The 24159-nt window shown below is 38.8% G+C and overlaps 1 protein-coding gene across 10 annotated transcripts in view; it reads right to left on the bottom strand.

The window, feature by feature from the left end:
- Positions 1-24159, bottom strand: part of PTPRM (protein tyrosine phosphatase receptor type M) — a 502188-nt gene that overhangs the window by 155518 nt on the left and 322511 nt on the right. For 5 of the 10 annotated variants that reach the window (XM_075023025.1, XM_075023026.1, XM_075023021.1 and 2 more), the window contains 2 exons: positions 10896-11028; positions 2797-2826 (listed from right to left, as the gene is read on the bottom strand). In XM_075023025.1, the coding sequence (XP_074879126.1) occupies positions 2797-2826; positions 10896-11028 (163 nt within the window). The remainder of the gene's footprint in view (positions 1-2796; positions 2827-10895; positions 11029-24159) is intronic. The other 5 variants (XM_075023029.1, XM_075023027.1, XM_075023028.1 and 2 more) reach the window with 1 other exon arrangement.

The following is a 24159-nucleotide window of genomic DNA, read 5'->3' on the forward strand; positions in this document are numbered from 1 at the left end:
GTCACGAACAACACTGTCTCCATTCTTCTTTTTTCCCACCTGGAATCGACTGCAAAGTAAAAGACCTGCTGCAGAGTTAATGAGCACTATTAAATTTGTTCTAATCTTAAGAACAAAAGAACTCATACAGGACTAACCACGGCCAGGCAAAAAAAAATAAATCTGCTGCCTGACTGAGGTGAGAGGTAAAAAATGCACCAGTTCTCAGGAAAACAAGAGTAGGAGGAAAGGTGCTGGCAGAGGCATTTAAGCCCATTAAAAAGAAGTATAATTCTCAATAGCAGTACACAACTTCTTTTCTGTAACATCTCTTGACTGGCTAACTAGTAAACACAAGATAAAATTGAAATAATTCTCTGCCAAATATGCACAGCTGTAGGTCCACCTCTGATGATTCATCAGCAGCTCTACGCAACTGCCAATTTTTTCTTTTTTCATTTTAATTTAGGATGGATCTAGAAGAGGCAGAGATTGCAGTCTACTAGGGAAAAGGAGCCCACAGCAAGTAAGGAAAGCAGCACACAAGACAATAGTAACTATTTCAGTGCATAGATGCTCACTTGGATGTTACAGCTTGCATTTACAATGACTAATCAGTAAATCTGAATATGATACTCAGTATAGAAGTGGTAAATTAGCAATGGCAGAGTACTTCAAATTATGTTTCTCAAAATATAGAACATTTTATAATCCATACCAACTTCCTCAGCTAAAAATAAAACTGTAATGAATTTTGCACTCATCTAAGATTTCCACCAATTTCAGTGAAATTGCATGGTTCATAAACAGGTGGAGAATTTTGTCCAAAATATTTCCTCCTATTGCGGGCCAATCTTGTCTGGTCTTTTCAGGGCTCTTACTTCCCTTCTCTGTCTTGCCAGACAGGGAGCAAAACAATACAAGGTTAAGATCACATAATTTCTTTTAGAAGAGTTAATGTACCCAAACTACAAAGTTACTGAATTTGTATCACACTAACAAAAAGACAGATCTTTTCTTGAAGACACTGTGAGAGTATTCCAAATAATCAAGAGAAGTCCTATTTCATCCACTATTAACAGTCTCTATGACTGCAAAACTGGGGACAAAACCTGTCTGTAAAACTTACAGAAACATTTCAATTCACATATTTTCCATTGTCAGTGGAAAAAAGAGAGAAAAAAGAGAGAAAAAAGATATAATCCAATTTCTTTGAATAATAAAAGTGTTCTGTTTGTTTCAATTTTTTTTTACTTAGTCTCGAGACATGAATCATATTAAAATATTAATTTCAATATATTTACTTATTACGGCGACAACATACTATATGACTTACTACATTATACTCTTCTGACATTTTAAAAACAACATTCAAATGGTCCCCAAATGAATTTTTTTTGAAGGCCTACTTCATGGAAAATATGGTCTTTTCATCTCAGGAACAGAATCAAATTTTGAAATACTGTATTTCTGGAAGAGATATTTTTTTCTGACCCTCACATTAATACAGTGCTTTAAAGACCAGTTTAGAAAAATTGCACTATATGTAAAGTGTCAATGTAATATGAAATCTGAATTACCAAGTAAATGAGCAGTTTTGATATATTCAGAAGTCTTAGGGAATTTCTACTAAGAGGTTTAAATTTTAGTTGCTTTAATTCATTTGAAGCATGGTTCTGCTTACCAAGATTTCAAGTTAGAAAACATTTACTAATTTTTCCATAAATTCTATAAATGAATGTTTGATGCTTTTTCAAAATATTAATTGAAAAAATATTTTAAAAGTTTGAAGAGCAACTAAAAAGGAACATGAGAAACTTAATATTGTTTTTAAATAAAACCATTACTGAAATGTGTTCTTTTCAAGAGCATGTTACCACCATATGTACCAGAAAACTAGTACTACAGCCTGTCTCATGCAAGTAACACCCCATCTTCTGTAACTATATAAAAATATCTTTTTGTTTCCCACGACTTTTAAACCTGAGCTTTGAAGAAGACAGATATCTACCGGACAGCTGATTTTTGCTGCTGGCCAACAAGATTAAACAAGCTTGAACACATCTCATTTCGTGACTAAGCAAGACCCTTAATATTTTGCTAATCCAAAACCTATCATGTACTCTTTGTACCTGGAAAGCAAGAAAAGGTGAATAGCCTCAGAAAGGGATTTGCTAAATTCGCAGAAGAACCCTTCTCATTCATCACCTGCTGACAGCAGGGAATGAAATGAAGGCTTTGGGCAAATAAAGAATCTTATAATGGTATTACTAAGGACTGTATCAAAATGAAAAGTTACTGCTTACTGAAGTTAGGCTTCATCTTGCCCTCATTTTTTAGTGCTCTCCTTTGAAATTCACTCCAGTAATGGTAACTCATGACGTTTATGCATGATTATTATTCATGAAAAAGTAGTAATATGTACACAGCAACAAATGGAAATGCTCGTACATGTCTAACCAATGCTATATTTTCAACAGAACAAATGAGAAGGAAACCACTAAATAAATTCTAAAAGTAGTTAGGCATGAAAATTTCTCATATACATGGTAGTGATATTTCTATGTACTACTTTTCAGTTAAGAAAATTTGTTACATAACAATATTCAAAGGACTCTAATGCACAGTATGAGGCATAAGAAACTGCTATAAAGCTAAATATTTCATTACATTATTGACCATGTTGTTTTTATCTTGGTAAAACTTTTGCAAAGTTGTTTTTTTTTTTATAAAGGAACTTTCAATATTAGCATTCACTACTTATGCATGGAACAACATGGCAGAAAGTGTGTCTCTGATGACAAAGAAGTTACTTACAGGTAGTAAGTGTAGGAGTGATAGCTTCTTCTGCCATGATGGTGGAAGGATTAGGCAGTGGTGGAAAAGATGAAATGGAAGGAAAGAAAAGCCAAATATTAATGTATGAAAAATCAAGATGAAACTGAGACCAGAACTGGTGATACAAATGAAAGGTAGCAAGAATGCATATCTGGGCATATCATGCAACCTGTCTGGAACAGCCAGATGACATATCCAATCTCCATAAAACTTTAAGCAATACAATATATAATGCATCTCCAACTGTTAAATCAAACCACCTTAAAGTACACCTGCTATCTAAGCAATGTTAGATATTTAATGTATATTTATCTCTGCATAATACATACAAACACTCCCAATTAAAGTGATAAGACACTTCTGATTACACCTCAAATGCATTAGGAACAAGGATATGGAACTTCTAACGTGGTGTTATAAGTTTAACAATGCAGAATTTCAGTACATGTATTAAGTAGCTTCTCTTCCTGTCATAGTACTGTAGAATCTTTGGATATCCCTTTATTTACTTAAAGAAATCAGTTCTGCCATTGACAGGACTAGAACTTTTTTCAGAGGGGAAAAATCAATGGCCACAGATTTTTAATATCTCAGCTTTTTTAATAACCATTTAAATTCTGAAGAAAAAATTACTTCTTGCAATGCAAATGAAAAGGCTATCCTTGCTGGCTAAAATTATTTTGGTGGTATTTCCCCATGTGGAAGAGGAAAAAATAAGAACTTATCCTGTATCCCTGTTATTTCTGCCCATGTGAATGTCATGAAGAACAAGTTGGAGACCTAGCACCACCATGCTGAGAAATATGGACGTAGTCAGTCTTTCCTGCATCATCACCTCTTGCACAGCCAGATCCTCCACTCAGACAAGCTCTGCATGAGCAGAAAGTATAGAAACCCTCCAGCTATGCTCTTCTGCTTTACATCTCTCCCTCCCTCAGTTATAAGCCCACTACAAGCAGGACTGCAACTCTCCAACAGGGGCAAGTTCCAACCTAAATGAATCCCATGTATTGACTGCAATTAAAAAGAGGCTGGAGATCTTAAAACATCTATGAGCATAACGTCAAGTAGTGTTCATATGTTGGTAAGATAAAAGACTGAAAGGAACCATGTAGGCATTTGTAATTTTTACAGCACATGCATACAGACCTTTGACTACAGAGGAAACATGTAAACAGGCCTTGCAAAGGTCTATAACTAACGTTAACTTGCCTCTAGCTACATGCTTCAGGCATCTCTTTGAAAACTAGGCTTTCATCAAATTTTCTCTCTCATCTTCTTTGAGTGATGATGCCGTTAGAAATATTTCCCAATTTTTATTCCCACTTTTCTGATGCACACAGTATTGTTCAAACACAAGAGGCTAGTTACTGAATATTTAATCATGCGGCACATCTGCAAAAACGCACACCTGTTAAAGCTGAGTTTTAAAACATATCTAAGAATAAAGTAAGGGGAAGCTGCAAAAGAGTTATACACTTCTTCCACCAGTACATACCCCATTGCCTTCAGTAAGGAGCACAGGATCAGGTCCTAGCAAAGCAGATCAACTTACTGCTCTGTTAGAAAGTTTTTTTTCTGCTTCAGTCATAATTATATCTCCTCCTGCCCTTCTTTTCAGAATTACTCATTCTCTCACTTTCATTTAGAATCTCTTAACACTGCCAACCCTGTTTCTTGCTGTATGTTGCCATGACAGAGATTTAATGTAATTAGTACAAATGTTCTCATACTTCTAAAAGATGTATAATAATTTGAGAAACAACAATAAATACAATTAATCAGTGAAGCACTGCTGGTACTTATATGCAGAATTCTGCCAAATATGTTATAGAGATAAATTATTCCTTATGAAAATATTGCTGAAAATCCAGGAGCTTCAATTTGTGTAAATGTCCCATTAAAAATTTGTAGAAGATGAGAAAAATTAAAAGTCTCAAGCTCCAGTTATTTTTATATTGTTACAGTTGTGAGATTTTCCATATGAATTCCTTGAAAAAGAGCACTGTATTTTTTGACTCTCAAGAATACCAGACACTGAAAAAAACAGATAAAAAAATAAAAAAACCTACAGAAACAGAAAGTTTTAGACTTGCAAGTCCTCAGGCCACATGCAAAAGCACCATTCATAATTGACAAGATTTAGCTTTTTTTTAAGAATATGGACAAGTTCCATTTTACTTCCTACATAATGTATACAAACTTTCTCTCTATGTATGAAAAGTCTTTTTATGTTAAAAGAGAGTGGCACAAAGATTCTGGCCAACCTTTGCCAAATTTTCTTTTGTGCACAGTTCTTCAGTCTCTTCCCACTAGAGAGGTTGGTTTATGTCACTAAAATGTTTCTGTATATAGTGATAATATAAAGCACTTTTATATCCTTCAGGACTGAAGACAAATAAATTTCATAAGTATCACTTGTAGAGTAAGGCCCCACTATAAAATTTATAAAAACCAACACAGCTGGCTACAGGAGAATTGTCCCACTAGAAGGGAAAACTTCTGGAACTGTGTAATTACCACAGTGATTTCTTTCATCGTCTCTGTTTTGTAGCTGGCCTAGACGGAAAAACAAGATTCAGGGGTAGTAGCCCTGGGAGAAGACTGGAGTTTTCCTTCAGCCCTATTATCTCTGATTTCTATCCTAACTGCTCAAAATTGTTGGCAAAGACATATGATTGAATAGCCTGATTTGCTATCAGGGGATGGGACCAATGCATTCCCAGCCCAGCTCCACCGAATGCAAAAGCCTTCCTTATTCACTGCCAAGAACCAGGGTCTCCGAGTTGAACAGATGCCACAATTACATACATTAGAAACTACTGGAGGGCTCAGGCATAGACACAGCTGAAAACAGAAACTAAAGACAGGCAAAAGAAAATAACCTTTTTATAGAGAAATACAATGATCAGAAAAACTCCATTCTACAACTGAAGCAGAAGCCAATGTAATTAAATTTTAATAACCACTTCCTTACTGCACTCCCACTGCAGCAGCAAGATGGTAGCACTGAAAGAAACAGCTGCCCCAAAGACATATATACTTTTTAGCAAACCTTGGACCAATAAATCTGATTTCTCAACTTCTGCATATTTTTTTAAACTTAGCTGAAATACAGTGTAAAAGAAAAAAAAAAAAGAAAAGAGAAAAGAATAAATCAGTAATGTTCTGATTTTTCCAAGTCCTGATTTAATTGCAATTGCTTTTCCAAAGGTTGTGGGACCAGTTCTGTCATTTTCTCTGCTCTACTTTAGGTTGACCAAAAGGTGAACTTGCTGCATTTTTTATTTTTTAGAAAGTCCTATGAAGGTATATCAAAGACTGGCAGAAATGAAGGGCTTTGCCTGAGATTTAATATTCAGGATCAGATTCAAAATCCACTTTATTGTGGAGCAATATTGTGGAAACACAGATATTGGTTTCCATTGACAGTGTGCTAATTCTTATGTGAGAGATTCAGAGCACAGCTGAGGAGAGGAAAGCCTACTGGCATTATTCTGACTTCACAGAGAAGAATGGTCTCATTGATATGGCCATATTTGTATTAGGGATAGCTTGCAGGTTCCTAGTCTACAATTACATGACATCTTTATGCAGGAATGTGGTTGAATGGATAAAGAAAAGATAGAACAGAACAGATAAAGAACTCTGAACAACCACGTGGGGAGAAAAACAGGAAAGCACTAACAGTCTTCTCCTGACCCAGGTGACAAGCTTAGAAATCTGGTTTACTTTACACAAAGACTGAGTGTCCACACAGAAAAAAGTTTTAGCATCCATGATGTTCCTGCCTTCACTAGTGACTCCAACCATATACTGAATAGTTAGGCCACCTAATCTCTCTGTGACCAGTTTATAATATAACTACTTCAGAAGACCACCATATAGTGAATTAATAATGATGCCTAATGACTATTGATATTTGCAGAACTTCTCTACCTACTGTTTTGATAGTGACCATATTCAAAGCATGTCTGTGCTGCACTGAAAACTCTGCTTTGAATGTTGGTCTTGTCTACCTGGCTACTGAATTAAAAGCCAAACAGGCTGATCTGTGAAAATCTGTGGTGCCTGGCGCCAACCAAGCAAAGAATGGCTGCTGGATGAAGTGAGGTGGCTATGACAGGAGTATGTTGAACAAAGTCGTGGTTATTACATACAGTAAAATCGCTTCCCAAATCTCCTGGCAATGGAAAGAAATGGTTTGAAATTAAATTAATTAAGCACTGTGACGCACCCAGAGACAGAGTAAATTTAATCTATTGGTGAGATCTGGAAATCAAGTCTACAGGGACCCATGTCTGTAAAAGAATGAACAACAGACAGTATATGCCTTGGGATATGCCTTAGGATGGGGGAGTGTGAATGGGATATTGCTGTAGCCAACTACAAGCAAGACAACTTTCAGAGCATGTAGACTCAGTGTGGTGAAACCTAGCATTGGAGCTGTCATGGTTTAAGCCCAGCCAGTAACAAAGCACCATGCAGCCGCTTGCTCACAACTCCCCAGCCACAGTGGGATGAGGAGAAAATACAAAGGCAGGCTTGTGGGTCGAGATTAAGGACAGGGAGGGATCACTCACCACTGATGGTCATGGGCAAAAGACAGGCTCCACTTGGGGAAGAAACAAAATCAATTTCATTGACTACCAATCAAAACAAAACAAGGACACTGAGAAGTAAACCCAAACCTTAGAACACCTTCCCCCCAGCCCTCAACCCCACTCCCGGTTCTCTCCACCTCCTCCCCCCGGCGGCGCAGGGGAACAGGGGATGGGGGTTGGGGTCAGCTCCCCACACCTGGTCTCTGCCGCTCCTTCCTCCTCGGGGGGAGGAGGACTCCGCACTCGGCCCCTGCTCCACCGGGGGGTCCCTCCCATGGGAGATGGTCCTCCATGAACCTCTCCAATGTGGGTCCTTTCCACGGGCTGCAGTTCCTCACAAACTTCCCTGGCATGGGTCCCTTCTGTGGGCTTCAGCTCTTCCCAAACTTCCCTGGCGTGGGTCCTTTCCATGGGCTGCAGTCCTTCAGTCACAGACTGCTCCAGCGCGGGCTTTCCCATGGAGTCATGGCCATCTTGGGGGGCCTCTACTCCTCCGTTCCCCTCCATGGGCTGGGGGGGACAGCCTGCCGCCTCACTACAGGCTGCAGGGGCATCCACCACCTCAGGCACACCTCGTCCCCCTCCTTCCTCCTCACGGACCTCGATGTCTGCAGAGGGGTTCCTCTCACATCCCAATCCCCCTACTCACTGCAGGTTCCCCTTCCTAAATCTGTTCTCCCAGAGGCGCTACCACCATCACTGATGGGGTTGGCCTTGGCCAGAGGTGGGTCCGACTTGGAGCCGGAGAAGCTTCGAGCAGCTTCTCACAGGAGCCGGCCCTGTGGCCCCCTCCCGCGCTACCAAAAAAATCCCCGCACCACACAAACCCATAACAGGAGCCCAGAGAGTCTGCACATAATAGTGCAGAGAGGAAAGCGGTTCTCAGGGGAAAGGTGCCACTGAATTACAAGGTGCTATTTTACTTTTTCACTCAGATCTTTACTCTAGTAAACCTCCTGATAAAGTAAATGAAATAAAATGATCAAGTGCTGTAGTCAGATGACAAGCTAGCTTGATGAGAGTGTTTCACAAAGTAGCACCTAAAGTATCATAAAACTGTAAAAACACCACAGTTATACTAAGCTTGCAGAATGATTTATGCATTTTCTTCAAATGCATAATGTATACACAGTAACCGAACCAAGGTGAAATCATAGGGGCTCTCAGCAGCATAGTGAATTAATGCACCAATAACTATCTACTGAATAATCAGTTCATCTTTTGCTTAAGTCATGAGTGTAGTTGTATTCAAGACCTTCTATGGTACAACATCTGCTTTAGAGGTCTGGGACACAATATACCTACCTCCTGAAACTCTCATTAACGCCTTGTTACATCCTGTTACACAGAGGAACCATTCTTACTTTTTAATATTCACTTCAACTCATTTCACAGTTTGTTTTGTTCAAGGCTCTAGCATAATTCTGGGATATGTATAAGTTATTGGTATCATTCTTTTGGTACTACACAATGAAATTGTATGTATTTGGTAACAGAGTTCCTGGACTTGTACTTTCAATAGTTTAATCTCTGTTACAAGCAGATTATTCCAAACCCCAAAGAAGTTCACATAATGCATTTTCTTCTAACAACAGAATTACTATGAATAATAATTACTGTGCTGTGGTAGACAGAAGGAATCAAGTATTCTTCTGCACTAACATGCAAACACTTAGGATTTGAGCCTTCCTGCCTCTAACAATTAGATTATCAAAGAGCTTTTCCCTAGAGAATGAAGCAAGAGCTGGTATAGCATCCATTTAGCCAGAGACTCTGACACTTTATTTACTTTGAAACTATTTGGATCATTTTGCAATGCTCTCCCTTCAAGATTAAGAAGAACTTGTCTACCTTGCATGAATATATTCTACCTTTGGTACAAACCCTTAAGGAGAGGCTCAGAACTGGAAGAGAAAGAGTGATGAATGCCGGTCAGGAATTGTGTGATTCCTCGGATTGGCCAGACAATCCGAGTAGCCTTTCTCCCTGAAAGCCAATTGCTGTGCCTGGCCCCAGGGAGGAGTTTGGGAGTTCAACTGTTAAATTTGAAGGTATGAATGATGCAAGAAATCAGAAGTGGGAAGAAAAAAGTACTGCGAAGTCAGAACAGATTTGAACTCTGCTACACTGCACTTTATTGAGAAGATTTGGTTACTGGGTCAATTTCATTGCTCCAGCCACGCTTACCCTGGGGCTTAAGTCTCAATCTCTTCTGTATGGCAGCTTTTGACTGCTTTACCTACCTCTTGTCATTGCCTGGGCCACAGCTCACCTTTCTCTGCATAGAGCCCTTCTAGCTCATAGCCTGTTCATGTCTTCAAGGAGAGTGAAAAGCAGCTACTTCTGCTGCCTGCCCTGAGGCACTGTCAGGCAGCTGCCTCCTTAGCTGTACACCTCCACTGTTCAAATTCTGGAAGAATTTCAGGCAGCCTAGGGATTTTGACTATCTCAGACCTGCCAAACTATTTAACATACAACTAAATCACATAGTGTTGGGATGAGCAAAATCAGGCCAAGATTGCTCTCAAAGGAAGAAAATGGTGTAACACAGGATGACTGGCAAGGAGGTGAGGGGTTATGGGACAGTAGGAAGACTACAGCAGATGTGGAAGGACAATGTGTGACTCAGCCCCCTTACACAGCTCTCACACATTCCCAACCCCACCTACACAGTTGCGAATCTCACATTGCTCAGGATACAACGTAAAACCTTAATTCTATTTGCTAATGAATTTCTCCCAATCTAGACTTAGCTTCTACCATCACATGGATTTTTTTCTTACCCATGCCACCTCCTTAGCTATGAGATACTTTTTCCTATATTATTTTTCCTTTCACAGTGTTGAGAAAGGCAACCAGGCTTAAAGGCCTTACACTTCTAATGTTGTAGCAGTTTTCAAATTATATTCAAAGCAAAGCAATCTCAATGCATGTGTGTGTTGAACCAGCATTTGGAAACATTCAGCACCATTGTAACATTTTCATTTGTCTTCAGGGAATGACATTTATGCAGAACAATATAGACTCCATTCTTAGCAGAAATTACCTTAGCTCTAGTTCCTGCTTGACTGAGGATTTCTTTTACATTCAAGAATGAAACTTCATCTAACTTTCAGCTAATCTGTTGAATAAAGTGGAGACTCAAACTTTCAGGATAGAGATACTGTTCTATTATTGGAGTCCATCATGCAGTACTAATGCATAAGTGCTAGAACCATTAGCCTCAAGTTGTTTTTTTCTTCTATAACAATGCCACAAACATTAATTCATAGAAAATGCTGTGGGATGAAACAGATACTGTGGTTTTACAAAAAACGAACAAAGCTTTTGGGGTGGGAAGGAGCAGTACTTCCTAAACTCTGTGGCAAAGTGCACAGAGGTGGCTGGATACTTTTGCCAATATCAAACTGACAACTGCTGTAGGAGATGCTGTGACATGAATATGTATCTAGAAAACATCTACTAATGGCTCACCTTTTCTTCATTACCAGCACAACCCCCAGAAATATAATGACGAACAGCAAGATGCCTGCAATGACTCCAGCGATTTTAACAGTATGGTCAGTCTGTTTCTCAGGCTCTGGATCCGGTTTTCGAGTAGCAGCCCCTGTGGAATCAGTAAACGGAAAAGAGGAGAAAGAAAAAGAATAAGGATGTTATTCTTATGATGTTTATACATTTAACCTACCATTGTCATTAGGCTTATCCGGGGCCAACAGATATCAATGCTTCTTTTTTAAAAAAAATCCTGCTTTCATATGCATTGACAGGAATATAATTCTTCATATTGTTCCATGACATTTTGCAAGATCACAACACAGGTGGGATACCACTGCCAGCCCTGACCCTTTTATAAGAGCCTCTTCAAAGATTCACAAATTTCTGTATTTTTATTATCTGTACTGGCTCCCTTTTCTTTTTGCCATTTAGAACTTGCTAACAACACAATAACTACCCTAAGCCTTTATCCAAATTTGATTTGCTGGAACATTTTCCTCAATTATTTTTCATAAATGAAGCTGTAATTCCATAACATATTAGCTTAAACACCTGGAAAAGTGAGATAAGCTCATTTACCATGCATTTTACCCGCAATTGTTTTTTACATAATAGACTTTTTTTTTTTTTTGCCTTTGGAAATCTAAATCTAGGTCACATCTGGTAGGCAAAAAGACTCCTTCTAAGCAATTTATGCACAAAGTGGGAAGCAGCTGATGATCACACCACTGGCACCCACATTTAATATCTGTTTAAATGAGATAACCAGTGCCTTACAGCAGCTACTGTCTTAGCTCTTCCAGCTTCTCCATTTAAAAAAAAAAAAAAAAATCGTTTGTACTGTTTACTGTATAATGTGATGGAACGTCAAATCCATGTCTGATGAAATATCCATTTCCTCTACTAAATGAGTTCAGGATGAAAAATGTTAAGGAAGCAACATTCAATTCACTAAACTGATTTTATTTTTTTTTATGGACTTCAATTTTTTTTAATCAAAATGTGGCAGCATTCATCATTTGAGGCACCACGCCATAAACTGGACGCGCGGATTTATGGATCACTTTCCTGTTATAGCTTTTTTGGGAATGGAGAAGTAAGAGTAAAGCCTAAGTGAAGTGTAATATTTTAAGACCACTTAAAATCTTATCTCATTGTCTGGATTTCACAAACGATTTTGAAAGCATCAATTATATTTTACTTGTTTCTTCACTTCCTTTTTTTTGAAAGAAAGCAAATTAGTGATCAATTTACATGCAGAGATATTTTCTGAGAAGTACAATGAAAACACTTCCAGTGTCTCTTCTCAGTTGTAGCCAGGATATTCTAGGATGGTGAGTACTTCTGAGTGCCCACAGTTACACTTTTGGCCTGCATCTTCAAAACTCCTTAGCAGAAGGAATGGCAGAAAAACCTGGCAATTCATAGTGCTGCCAGAAAAGGTGATAACCTTTAATCAAAATATATCTAGAGCTAACTGCAGGAACCAGGTTGTTTGGAAAATTCCAGCCATGGTACGCTGTGTAAGTGCTAAGTCAGAGAAGACGATCTGCTGCCTGCCTCTGTGCCCAGTCCCACCAGAATATTAATTCGGTAGCAATAAACAATACAATTCGGATTTAGTAAAACTCTTACTTCATATGACTAAAGGTAACAGAATCTGGCTTTGTATTTCTTCACTGTAGATGTTTATAGTTCTGCTATAAACAGTTCTATTTTTATTTTCCTTGTGTCATATGTAAATCATTTTGTTAAACTCTATATTGCTGTAATCTGCACAGCACTCAAAAGTGTAGCAGATACTTAGAAGACATCTAGAGTATCTTCATGCAAAAGGTGACTGTTGAGTTGAACTTGGCAAACAGGAAGCAGTGAATCAAGTATGATGCAAATGGTAAGACGTGGTAAGGACTTCTCAGTCCTCTTTTAAATCTAAAACCCAAGCAAGGAAAAATGCAAAGTCAACAACAAGCAGTATCTTTTTAGATGTAATTTCTAAGACTGGTTCCTGCCAAAGTCTATTCTTCATTATCTCCTTTAGGTTACCTCACCCTACTGGAATACTCATCAGTAATGCCTTCTTAAAATCAAATTCTGCCTTATGGTTTCATTCCTTTTGTTAAGGCTTCCAGTGCTAGTTTTGGGATCATAAATGCTAAACTTTAGAAGTAAGTGAAAGAAGCCTTGCTACATTTCCACATTGAACTCTCAACTATGCAGCATATTTTATCTCAGTGTCATGTCTCTCTTTGACAGCACAGGTCCTCACTTCAGTGGAACTAGATAGACTTACACTATGCAGATGAGGTAATATCAAAATTGTATTCAGAGCACACACATTTTCTGCATATCATGGAGCACAACTTTCATGAAATGCCTTCAATGACACAAAGCATTACCCTCTTGGGAGTCATGGACAAGCTGGGGAATCCACCACTACTGCAAATTCTCCAAAGAAAGCCTACACAAGAAGAGATACAGAGCCTAACATCAGGTCACTGAAACTCCCATATTGCATCATCTATTGATTATCCAATTGAGGGATCATCTCAAATTGTCTAAGAAAAGTGCATGTAATGCCACCCCGAGTTAAAAATAGAATAAAGCTTCCCACCATGATGGACTCAGCCTGACTCATCATAGAGATTGTCTTAAACTGGAAACATGATGCTTGACACGCCTTTTAAAAACTCCTATCGTTAATTATTATAAAAAAACAAATGCTGGCATTATCTCAATTCTCCTTTAGCTCCATTCACCATCTAATTCATTCCCTGACAGAATGTTGCTCCTTTCTTGGTATCAGTGGGTTCCAAAATACACTTGGGTAAATGAACCAAATTTGCCACCTTTCACCTTTATTGAGCATCACTTGAGTCTTTTAGTGTTAGAAATTCTGGAGCAACTTTCTTCATTTTTTTTTAATACTATTTATTCCTTTAACATACCTCAGTTTTTCTACAACAGAATTTTTGAAAATTATGTTCTACCCCATTCTTCATCCCCCTTAGCATTCTGTTTGGTTTTATTTTGACATCAGATGGACACTGAACAGGTCACTGGTATATTTTTTACAGTGAAACCTGCATCCCTTTCTTCAGTCCTCTGTTCAATTTTGAGCCCTTTATGAGTTAAAAGTCAAATTTACCTCTGCTGAACACTACATAGCATTTTTCAAGACTGAAATTTGAGTTGGTACTACCTCTTTATTCAGTTTGCTTTTGTCCTGTTGAAATTCCTCACAGTCCTGTGTGAATTCTGCTAACCCACCTCACCTAGCATCATACTCAAGAGTTGCTGCCTCAACGTTGACTGTTCCATGTATTTAATAGACATACCATACAGCATATAATACTAAACCCTTAAGTGCATTACCTACGATAAACTGGCAGTTTACTTATCTCTGGTTTCTGTCTGATAGGTAGACTTTGATCCAGAGCAATATTTGTCTCTCACCTCATAATTACTTCGTAACTGACTTTTAACCTATAGCCACACAGGCACCATGGAGAGAAAGGTGAACTGTGTGTAAGGGGATTGAAGCAGCTAGGGGCAGTAGTTCTGAAATTCATTTGACCACTTGATAAACTGCAATGTCAATTTGTGCTCTTAGTTTTGTTTGTATGTCTTCAAGAGAGATTTTGAAAATTACTATTGCAGTCTAAAAAAATGATGCCGTGGTTTCTCTTTTACTCTGCTGTGCTGACACATACTAAAAAGGTTGAGTGAAATGTAATCTTTCATCACAGAAATAGTGTTAACTATACACTATTGTATGGTGATATTATAGTCCTGGTGTTTTATTCTCTTTATTAGTGTTGTTTCAACCAATTTGTCTGACAGAATTTTTTAAATTCCTTGATCACCCTAGAGCCTTAAAACATATATAGCTATACAAGACCAGTGGAGTTCTATACGTACAGCAAAATATCTGTTTTTAATGACAAACTGCATACTGTTGCCAACAGCTGAGCTAAGCCCACTGCATTTTCCTTATAACACTGGACCTAATGACTTTATCTGGGGCTTTTTCTTGTTTGTTTTACTTTTAAGCTTTAGGTTCTACCCCTGCACACAGAAGCCTGACTTTAAAACTTGCACAATAACCTCACTTCTGTTTTCTTGCTGAGGCTGAGTTAGTGGAGTTAGAAGAATCAAGGCCAAACTAACACATACACTGTGGTCTACCTCTAGAAAGGCAATAGGTCAGTAAAGAGCAGTGAGTGCAGGACAGCTCAAGGGAGCTGCTTAGAAAATGAAAGGACAAGGACATGTTTCCTGCCAGTTTAAAAAGGATAAAGGTGCTGACTTTGAAAAGTCCTTCCTTGCTGAGAACAAACTAGAGTGCTTCCTGCCAGAAGTGAGAAACAGAGACATGCTGTTATGGGTTTGTGTGGCGTGGTTTTTTTTGGTGGTTGGGGGAGGGGGCTGCAGGGGTGGCTCCTGTGAGAAGCTGCTCGAAGCTTTCCTGGCTCCAAGTCGGACCTGCCGCTGGCCCAGGCTGAGACCATCAGCGATGGTGGTAGCGCCTCTGGGAGAACAGATTAAAAGGGGAACCTACACTGAGTAGTGGGAGTGGGATGTGAGAGGAACCCCTCTGCAGACACCGAGGTCAGTGAGGAGGAAGGAGGGGAGGAGGGTTTGTCCCTGCAGCCCGTGGTGAGACAAGACGGCAGGCTGTCCCCCCCAGCCCATGGAGGGGAGCGGGGGAGTGGAGGCCCCCAAGATGGCCGTGACTCCATGGGAAAGCCCGCGCTGGAGCAGTCTGTGACTGAAGGACTGCAGCCCATGGAAAGGATCCACGCCAGGGAAGTTTGGGAAGAGCTGAAGCCCACAGAAAGGACCCACGTTGGAGAGGTTTGTGGAGGACCATCTCCTGTGGGAGGGACCCCCCGGTGGAGCAGGGGCCGAGTGCGGAGTCCTCCTCCCCTGAGGAGGAAGGAGCGGCAGAGACCAGGTGTGGGGAGCTGACCCCAACCCCCATCCCCTGTTCCCCTGCGCCGCCGGGGGGAGGAGGTGGAGAGAACCGGGAGTGGGGTTGAGGGCTGGGGGGAAGGTGTTCTAAGGTTTGGGTTTACTTCTCAGTGTCCTTGTTTTGTTTTGATTGGTAGTCAATGAAATTGATTTTGTTTCTTCCCCAAGTTGAGCCTGCCTTTTGCCCATGACCATCAGTGGTGAGTGATCCCTCCCTGTCCTTAATCTTGACCCACGAGCCTGCCTTTGTATTTTCTCCTTATCCCACCGTGGCCAGGGGCTGCATGGTGCTTTGTTACTGGCTGGGCTGAAACCACAACACACGCTTATAGATAAACCCCAAGGTACCACAAAACCCAGCAAAGTATTTCCACAGGCCTCCTGCATTGAATAAAGTGGAAGACAGTAACATTGTTTAGTTCCATACCCTTAGTTATTTACTTTTCTAATTAATCTCAGTGATTATGGTTTCCATTTTACTACTTTGTTGCCCATTCTTTGTGGCTTTTCCTACAGCAGCATTTAAAATGTGAAATATCTTTTTTTCTTCACTTAGAAAAAACGGCATTCAGCTGGCCTGGTCTATGACTTTTCTTCATGGGTCCCATTTTGTTCAGTACTTTGCAAGACTCAGTGATAATATTTTTAAGTTGTATCCATGAAACACCTAAAGATTTTATTTCACTTATTTTTGACTCTCAGACCTATTCCATTAACTTTTTCTTAACATTGGGATCTCCTTTTCTGAAGTTTAGTGATTAGTCAGCCACTTCTTGGCATCTTACTTCCTTTTCAGACTCAGAACTGAATTATAGTCTAGTCACCAATATTTAGTGTCTGCCATAGTGTGAATTCTTATATTACTTCATGCAGTGAAATTTCTATTTCTGTACCATGGGTTAGAAGACTGTGTAAAAAAATTCCTCTCTCTTTGAAGAATTTCTAGTTCTCATCAGAGATATACAGGTCTGGTATTAGTATTATAGGAATAATTTGTGCTTTTCAGAAAACGCTTCTGCTACTTCCTTGGGTGGAAAATTTCCCTTTCCTTTCTCACTCAGAAGGCGCAAGTGTCCTGTTATGCATCAACCTCAAAACTTCATAAACAATAATCTCCTGTAGGTAGTTTATGGATAGAAAAGTTTGAGCAGAACTATTCCTCATTAAAATGGAAGTTAAGACTATTTGCTAAATGAACTAGCTAAGCAAAATATAATTCTTTTAACTTACATGCAAGCATTATCTTGTTTTTCAAAGCCAATGAAAAAGTTCTTCAGTAAAAAATGTGGACCTCTACCAAACTGAACAAAACCTCTCTCTCCCTCTCTCTTTGTAAATGAACAAGGTTTGGATTTGCTTTTCAATGTTTATTAGTCCCTTCCAAAAAAATGTAGTTAGGAATGACTGACCATTGTATAGAAAAGAATGACCAATAAAATTACCCTGGCTCAATAGTCTAGGAGCTTCTAGTTATACTTTCAAAGAAAGGAGTAAGATTAAAGCTCTTAGTACTGAAAACTAGCTATAGGTTGTTTTGTCTAAAGCAATCTCTAAAAAATCCAGAAATTTCTTCTACTTGAGTCAACAAATGATCCTTTCCTTTAACTAACTAGACTGGTCTCATTTTATTTCTTCCACTGAAGGCTGGCTGTAGTTGCTGCCTTTTTTACTTCCTTTCTGCAGCTTTAAGCTCTCAAAAGGTACTTGCTTGGTAAGTCACTTGCAAGCCTTTCCAACTGTATTTCATTCACAGGTGTTCCGGTGACTGATGTAATGGTTAACTTTACAAGGCTTTAAAGTAGTAATAGTTAGGCCAGATTGTCCTAGTTTCTAGTCAAACTTGAGACTAACCTGTTGTGTTAGTTAACTAGCCCACGATTTTTTTATGCAGGCAGTGTGATTCAACCATCACATCTCAGCACCTACTTTTAACTTATTTCACAGAGTGAGTCAGGAAAATTAAACATTATACACCTGTGTGACAGTTGCACTGTGATTAGGTGGCAGAAATCACGCAAAATGGTACAATGCAGAAGGCAGGCAGAGAAGTGTAATGCTGCACTGGAACACCCATCACTAGGATCCTATCGTCCCTGCCACAAAGACGACTGAAAAGATCAGAGAACTTGGCTTTAAAGACTCTGCCCATGCTCTCCAAGGACCACACAAATTACAAAGGCTACTATTATTATTAACTCTCTATTATTTGTATGATAGTAGGGTGTAGAAGCTCTAAATCGGATTGGGAGCCCCACTGTGCTAAGAACAGTGCAAGCACACAGCTAAACAATCTTTGCCACTAAAAGCATACTATCTAGCTGAGCTAGGCTGTAACAGGCAGGTGTAGCAATCACAGGTGGGAGGGGGAGGCAAATACCCCTAAGAAAATGCATTTACAATACCCGAATAAATGAACACTTCTACCCTTCCTGCTATTTTAGCTAGCTGGTATCACTCAGCATTTCCAGTTAGCAACACAGTAGAAAACAGATCTTCAAGAGTGATCTGAGGGCAGAGTAATGTTTTTATGGATGACATTGGTTAGGGTGTTCCAAGCAAGAAAGTAACATAAAGGTTCATAAATATAAAGGTAGGAAAAGCAGAGGTGCCAAAAGTAAAGGGCTGGGATAAAATGCAGTATGACGAAATAAGAAAGTACACAAATATGTCTGTGCTACTGGTATGAAAAGAGGTGCTCCACAGAGGTAGGTCCTTCTTATAAATGTCAAATGATAAACAGGAATTCCAATCCTGTATCACAGACTGCAAAATACACCTGAATGGGGCAGTAGTGCAAAATTTCCAGTTTACTCCAGAAGTTTCCTCAGCATTTCTACCCCCATCTCCCCTATGACTGCAGAAAACTGTACCCTCATTTTTAAGTCTGTAGCAGCATTACTGGTCTTATGAAAAGACAAGCCAGTCCAACATGCTTTTTATTTGAGTTTCAAGTTCATTCCAGATGCCAGGATTTGTGACTGTCTTGGAGAAGACCCAAAACACATACAGATTTGTAGATGAAATGAATTACCACCCTGGCTAGTCTGTTTATACTGTAAGTGACTGGCATTCAGTCCTCATCTGCTAGCCAGCACGTATTCTGCTAACAATGTCTTTGTTTTATTACTCCTGGTAGAACTCCAGCTAAGTGAGAAAGTTCTCTCTCCCCTTCCTCCTTGTTAGCTTTCGAATCAATGTTCGTAGTTCTCCTTCGAAACTACAGTGCTTTTTTGTCCATATGGCAGAAGTTACGAGGTGATGTTGAGCAGGGTATAATTTGTGACAGAAGGTGGTTTTAATAAGCATTTTTTTCAGTTTTTCTCTCTCTACTCCATGCCTTGAATATATTAATCTTGTAAATGCCTCAGAATAAGGTCTGCTTTACTTCTCTTTTTACAGTATTTTTCCCTTTCTATTCCTGGCTTCTTTTGGAATTGCTCATGTATAAACTGCTTTTTCCATGGGGCAGGGATTATGTTTTCTTTCTCTTTTGCTAAGCACAGGAGCCATTGAAGTGTTGAAATCAAAGTATCCTGATTTTCCCTCCTATGATGTGTTAGCTCTCACTAAATCTATTTTTTGAATGTCTGGGAAAGAGGGCAAACAGCACTTATATTTTAGCAGGAAAGTATCTTCTCTGTAATTTATGATCTTCAGTACAATACATAGTGCTGTGTACAGATCTCCCTTTCCTAAAAAAGATTTCTGTACTTCCATAAGACAACCATGTTGATTTGGTATATTGTTTATTTGGTGTTTTTTAAATGCAGGAAAAAACAGCCTTGTTGAAAGATCTATGCTGAGAAGGGACTATCAAAATAAGGCTCCACTGTGTAACAATAATTATGAATTATTAATTTTGTTTGTGATATTCTTTACAAAAATGTAAATATAAGCAACAAAGAACTGCATGAAAAGAAATGCAAAGAACTACTTTACTGATGAATATGACTCATTTAACTGATTATCAAATGACTGTATTTTTCACTGGTGGATGATTCATGTTGGTGCATGTGAGCAAAAAGACTTTTTTTGTTAAACATCTGTGTTTCTGGTTGTGAGGAATAATAACATTCTTTACAAAACATGCCTAAACCAAATAAAGTTCCCAGTTTCATACGTATCTTTTGGTCTCATCACAATCTATTTTTTAACAGGATTTTTATCCAGGCTTCTTAGACAAGATTTTTCTGGAGACTGTGTTTTTTAAAAAAGGAACTTACAAGAAAACAAGCAAGCAAGCCTTGATAAACAGCACATTTGCTCATTTGCAACAAAACCACCAACCTTTCTCCTAGCTCTTTTTTTCCCTTTTATCTTAATCAAGGAAATTTAAATAATTAAAATTAATAAAAATTTTCCTCTCCAGTGGGCACCCAAGCAGTTGGAAGCCCTCACTCATATGCGAAGAAAGAAAGCGTAACTCCTCGCACTTCAAGAGCACTGAGATCATAAAGGGATGTTTAAAGCATACTCAACAGCTACACCACAACCTGAATTTAATAACAAGTCTAGAATATGCAAACATGGTGCATCTCCTTCTTAGAAATAAATAATTTCCTAAGGAAAAAATATAAAGTGTTTGGAACGCTAAGCTTTCAAATGGCCCTAAAGGGTACCACGACACTCCCCCCCCCCCCAGCCCTTTAGGCTATTTTTATGAAGAAAAAAGTCTGGTTACATATTTATAAGTACTCACTCAGTGTGGCCAAAGAAGCAGCCACAATGGTGCACATCACAGACCTCTTTGTCAACAAAGGTAAAGGTCATGGCAGCATATTTGAAAGACAGAGCCTGCCACTGAAATAAAAGATAAAATCCTCCTGACTACTATGGAAAGAAAAAAATGGGCTTCTTTACCAAACTGCTTTCTCACTACCCAAACACAACAAAGGTCAATAAGACTTCATGAGATGGAAATTTCTGATCAAGAAGGTTGACTGAGGAGCAACGAGAGCATACTTGCACTGAATTAGCCGTACACATGTAGGTGTCTCACTGAATAAGGATGAGGAAGTCTGAGAAAGAGACACCAACAAGGGCTAGAACTACAGGTGTCTCAGTACTTTGAAATGCACGGCTGGTTACCAGTTGATGCTGTGTGAAAGAGGTCCTGCTTGTAGCCACTGGAAGTGCAACAGCATTTTATAAATCTGACTTGTGTGAACAAGAAGTCCTAGACGTATCATGTACAATAAGGGGAGCTTCTAGCCCTAAAACATTTGATTTTATGGCTCTCTACATAACCTCAAGCCAACAGTACTCAGGGTAGGAGACTGACTCTTTCAAATTAGCTCCAATAAAATGAAAGCAGATAGTCCAGACTGATCCCTGCCCATACATGATGCATTTTCTAAGCAACTCAGCACCACATTCTAGCTACTCCTACAGAAGTAGCAGATAATTTATCATCACTCTCACCAAGGACATTTGAATTTTACTTATTGCTGAAGGAGGCCTCTCGTTGACTCTCATGCTATCAACACCAGATCTACTCCTGGCACTACATTGAAAAATGTCAAGAAATATCAGACATCCCTGAAAGTTTATTTCAGCTATCTTCTACAAACAGGAAAGGTGTGAATTTGAAGCCTGAATAGGACTCTGCCCTCTTTAGGGGAGGTAAAACTGTGGTTTTGCTAGTACTCAGTTGGGCTCCACGAGGTAGGGAAGATGTCAAGTCAGATCAGAGTAATGTTTCTGGACCTGACCTACTCAGGGTGAAACTCAGCTACAGAACTAGATGTTCTCGGCATGGACAAACACAACCATTTTATTTTCCATCCATGAATCCAAGGGATCACATCCAGCATGGGAAGGAAGTAGTGGAAGTGAGGTACTATCTTCTGATCTTTCTGCCACTGAGGACTTAACTACAAGAATACTAATGAACAGTTACAAATGAAAAGTCAGCAAAGATCTGGTTACTTTGCCATTATGAGGAATGGAGGAGAGGCAGTGGCAGAAGGACAATGTAGTATAGGAATCCCCATGGTAAATCTGCACATGCATGCGTTTTTTGGCCTATGCTGCCACTGGCTCATTGATGAGGCTGACATTCCTGGTGATTTCCACTACCAGCCTCCCTCCACATTGTGTCCCTGCTGAAGGGTTCTTCAGAAATCCTTCAAAAACAATCACACTCTCAGAATTTACTTATCATTACTCACTACCTACCTATTTTCTTGGAGGAAAGCATAACAAGGCTCATTCTACTCAAAGATAAATGGAACTATACATGTAATGATGCATGGAGAAAGGTAAAAATACATTTGTGATAAATTTATAAAAAGCCGGAAAACAGACATAAAACTTTTTTTTTAAAGAATTTCCAAAGTCACACTGTTTTGGGGCAGGAAGGTTGGCTAGAGGAACTGGAAAGGAGAATCAGCACAAGAAAAGAAAAATAATCCCACAGAATCCTAAATCTGTCTTTGTGCCAATACAGTGTAGCAGTTCTTTTGTTCACACTTCAGAAGCATTTACAGTATTGCCAATAAAAAACCTGTCCAAACTGAAGCAATGTTAGATGAACCAAGATTCTAGTACAGGGGAAGAATAGACTAGGCCTCCTCTGAATGGTTATCACTGATTTACGTCTCATGTTTCACATATTTCCTGAAGGTTTTAGGGGTTACAGAAAAGTCTCCGTCTGTCCTATTTGATTAAAAATGCCTTAAATAGACATTTTTCTTATCAATTCTTTTCATATCATTTTAAATTATTGACACATTTACTCATAGCCAGAAGCTAATTCAATGACAGCATACTGAAAAGTACAAAATATAACCATTTTGCTTCAAAAAGGTTTCATGAATACTTTGTTTGCTCCTGACCAATGACAATTCACCATTTTCCCTGTTTCCCTTTGTTTCCAATGTGAACTCAAAAGATGAAACAGAACCTGAAACTACTGTATTTCCCCTCTTGTCAGCTTGAAACCATGTGAGCCAGCAACTTCCACTGACTTTTATGCAAAACTGTGACTCAGCTTTCATTTGCATGGGAGTTTTCTATTTACGCAAAAACTTCTTAGTGGTCAGCAATAGCAGAAAATCAGATGAAGAGAAGAAAATGAAAGTTCAAAGTTTTGGAAAAATAAATACTTGCAAATGCACACATATACTTAAATGCCTTTCCCAGAGCTCTAAAATCATTGGCTTTTGCAGTCAAACTCCCATTACTGCAGAAAAGGACATTTTCCATACAACGTCTGGAGAAGCAGGCGTTAAAAACCCATCAATAACTACAGTCATGGCTTGCATAGTGTTATTACTCCAAGCAGACAAATGCAGCTTAGATATTTATTAAGGCTTCAGTTATTTCAAGGAGTCTAAACTGAGTGAATTGCTGAAACAGTATTTTGCCCAAGGTAGTATGTTCTGTGTCTTTTGAAAAGTCAACATTACTACTCTCCTCTTTGCTGTACTCTATTTAACCGTCACGCATTTTAATGTTCACCTATACATTGACACAGAGGTAATACATGTAATATTGCATTACACATTTGTTGAACTTTTTAGTGATACAAACATGAGATTTGCAGTTCCCAAGAACTACAGGTTATTTTACCCACAACTGGTCCCACATTTTCTTTCAAATAATTCTAATTGCTTAACATTTTCTGAATACATTCAATAGCTACAGATGGGAAACATTGAAATTCACAGAGGTTTTTAGTTACTAACTTCATCTCTGAGTTTCTCTTCCCTTGTCTCTCCTTAATTTTTCATTGAAGAATATGCAAAACATGTTCTGCTTTGAATGTAAAAATCACACAGAAATGAAATAACACACTATATGACATACAGCCATGTTCTAAAAATTACCTACTAGTATTTTTGCTTTCTTTTATATTTTCCGCTTCTCTGTAGTTTGCTGATGTTGAAATATTTTGGATTAGACATGATAATGACCAGTACTACACAGATGGCAGAGATTCCTTCAGTTTGTTAAGAATTTATCCTGGTCAGTTCATTCATATTGTTATTTTCATGACTGAGTTTTATGTTTCTCTGTAATGAGATGAAGGAAAGTGCCCTACCCGCAAATCCAACCTCAAACTGCCTCACAGATATCCTCATATTAAGATTACACATTACTGAGCAAATAGATTATTTTTCGAGCTAGGATGAACCAAACAGACTCAGTGGCTTAAGTGAAATTTTGTTTCAGTCTCTTCATGAAAGAGATATTTGACATTAACACTTGGAATCATATTCTTCTCTCAGCTATCAACTGGAACACTCAAATTTCCAAATCAGTT

This window comes from Buteo buteo, chromosome 3, assembly GCF_964188355.1.
Source record: "Buteo buteo chromosome 3, bButBut1.hap1.1, whole genome shotgun sequence".
Lineage (NCBI taxonomy): Eukaryota > Metazoa > Chordata > Aves > Accipitriformes > Accipitridae > Buteo > Buteo buteo.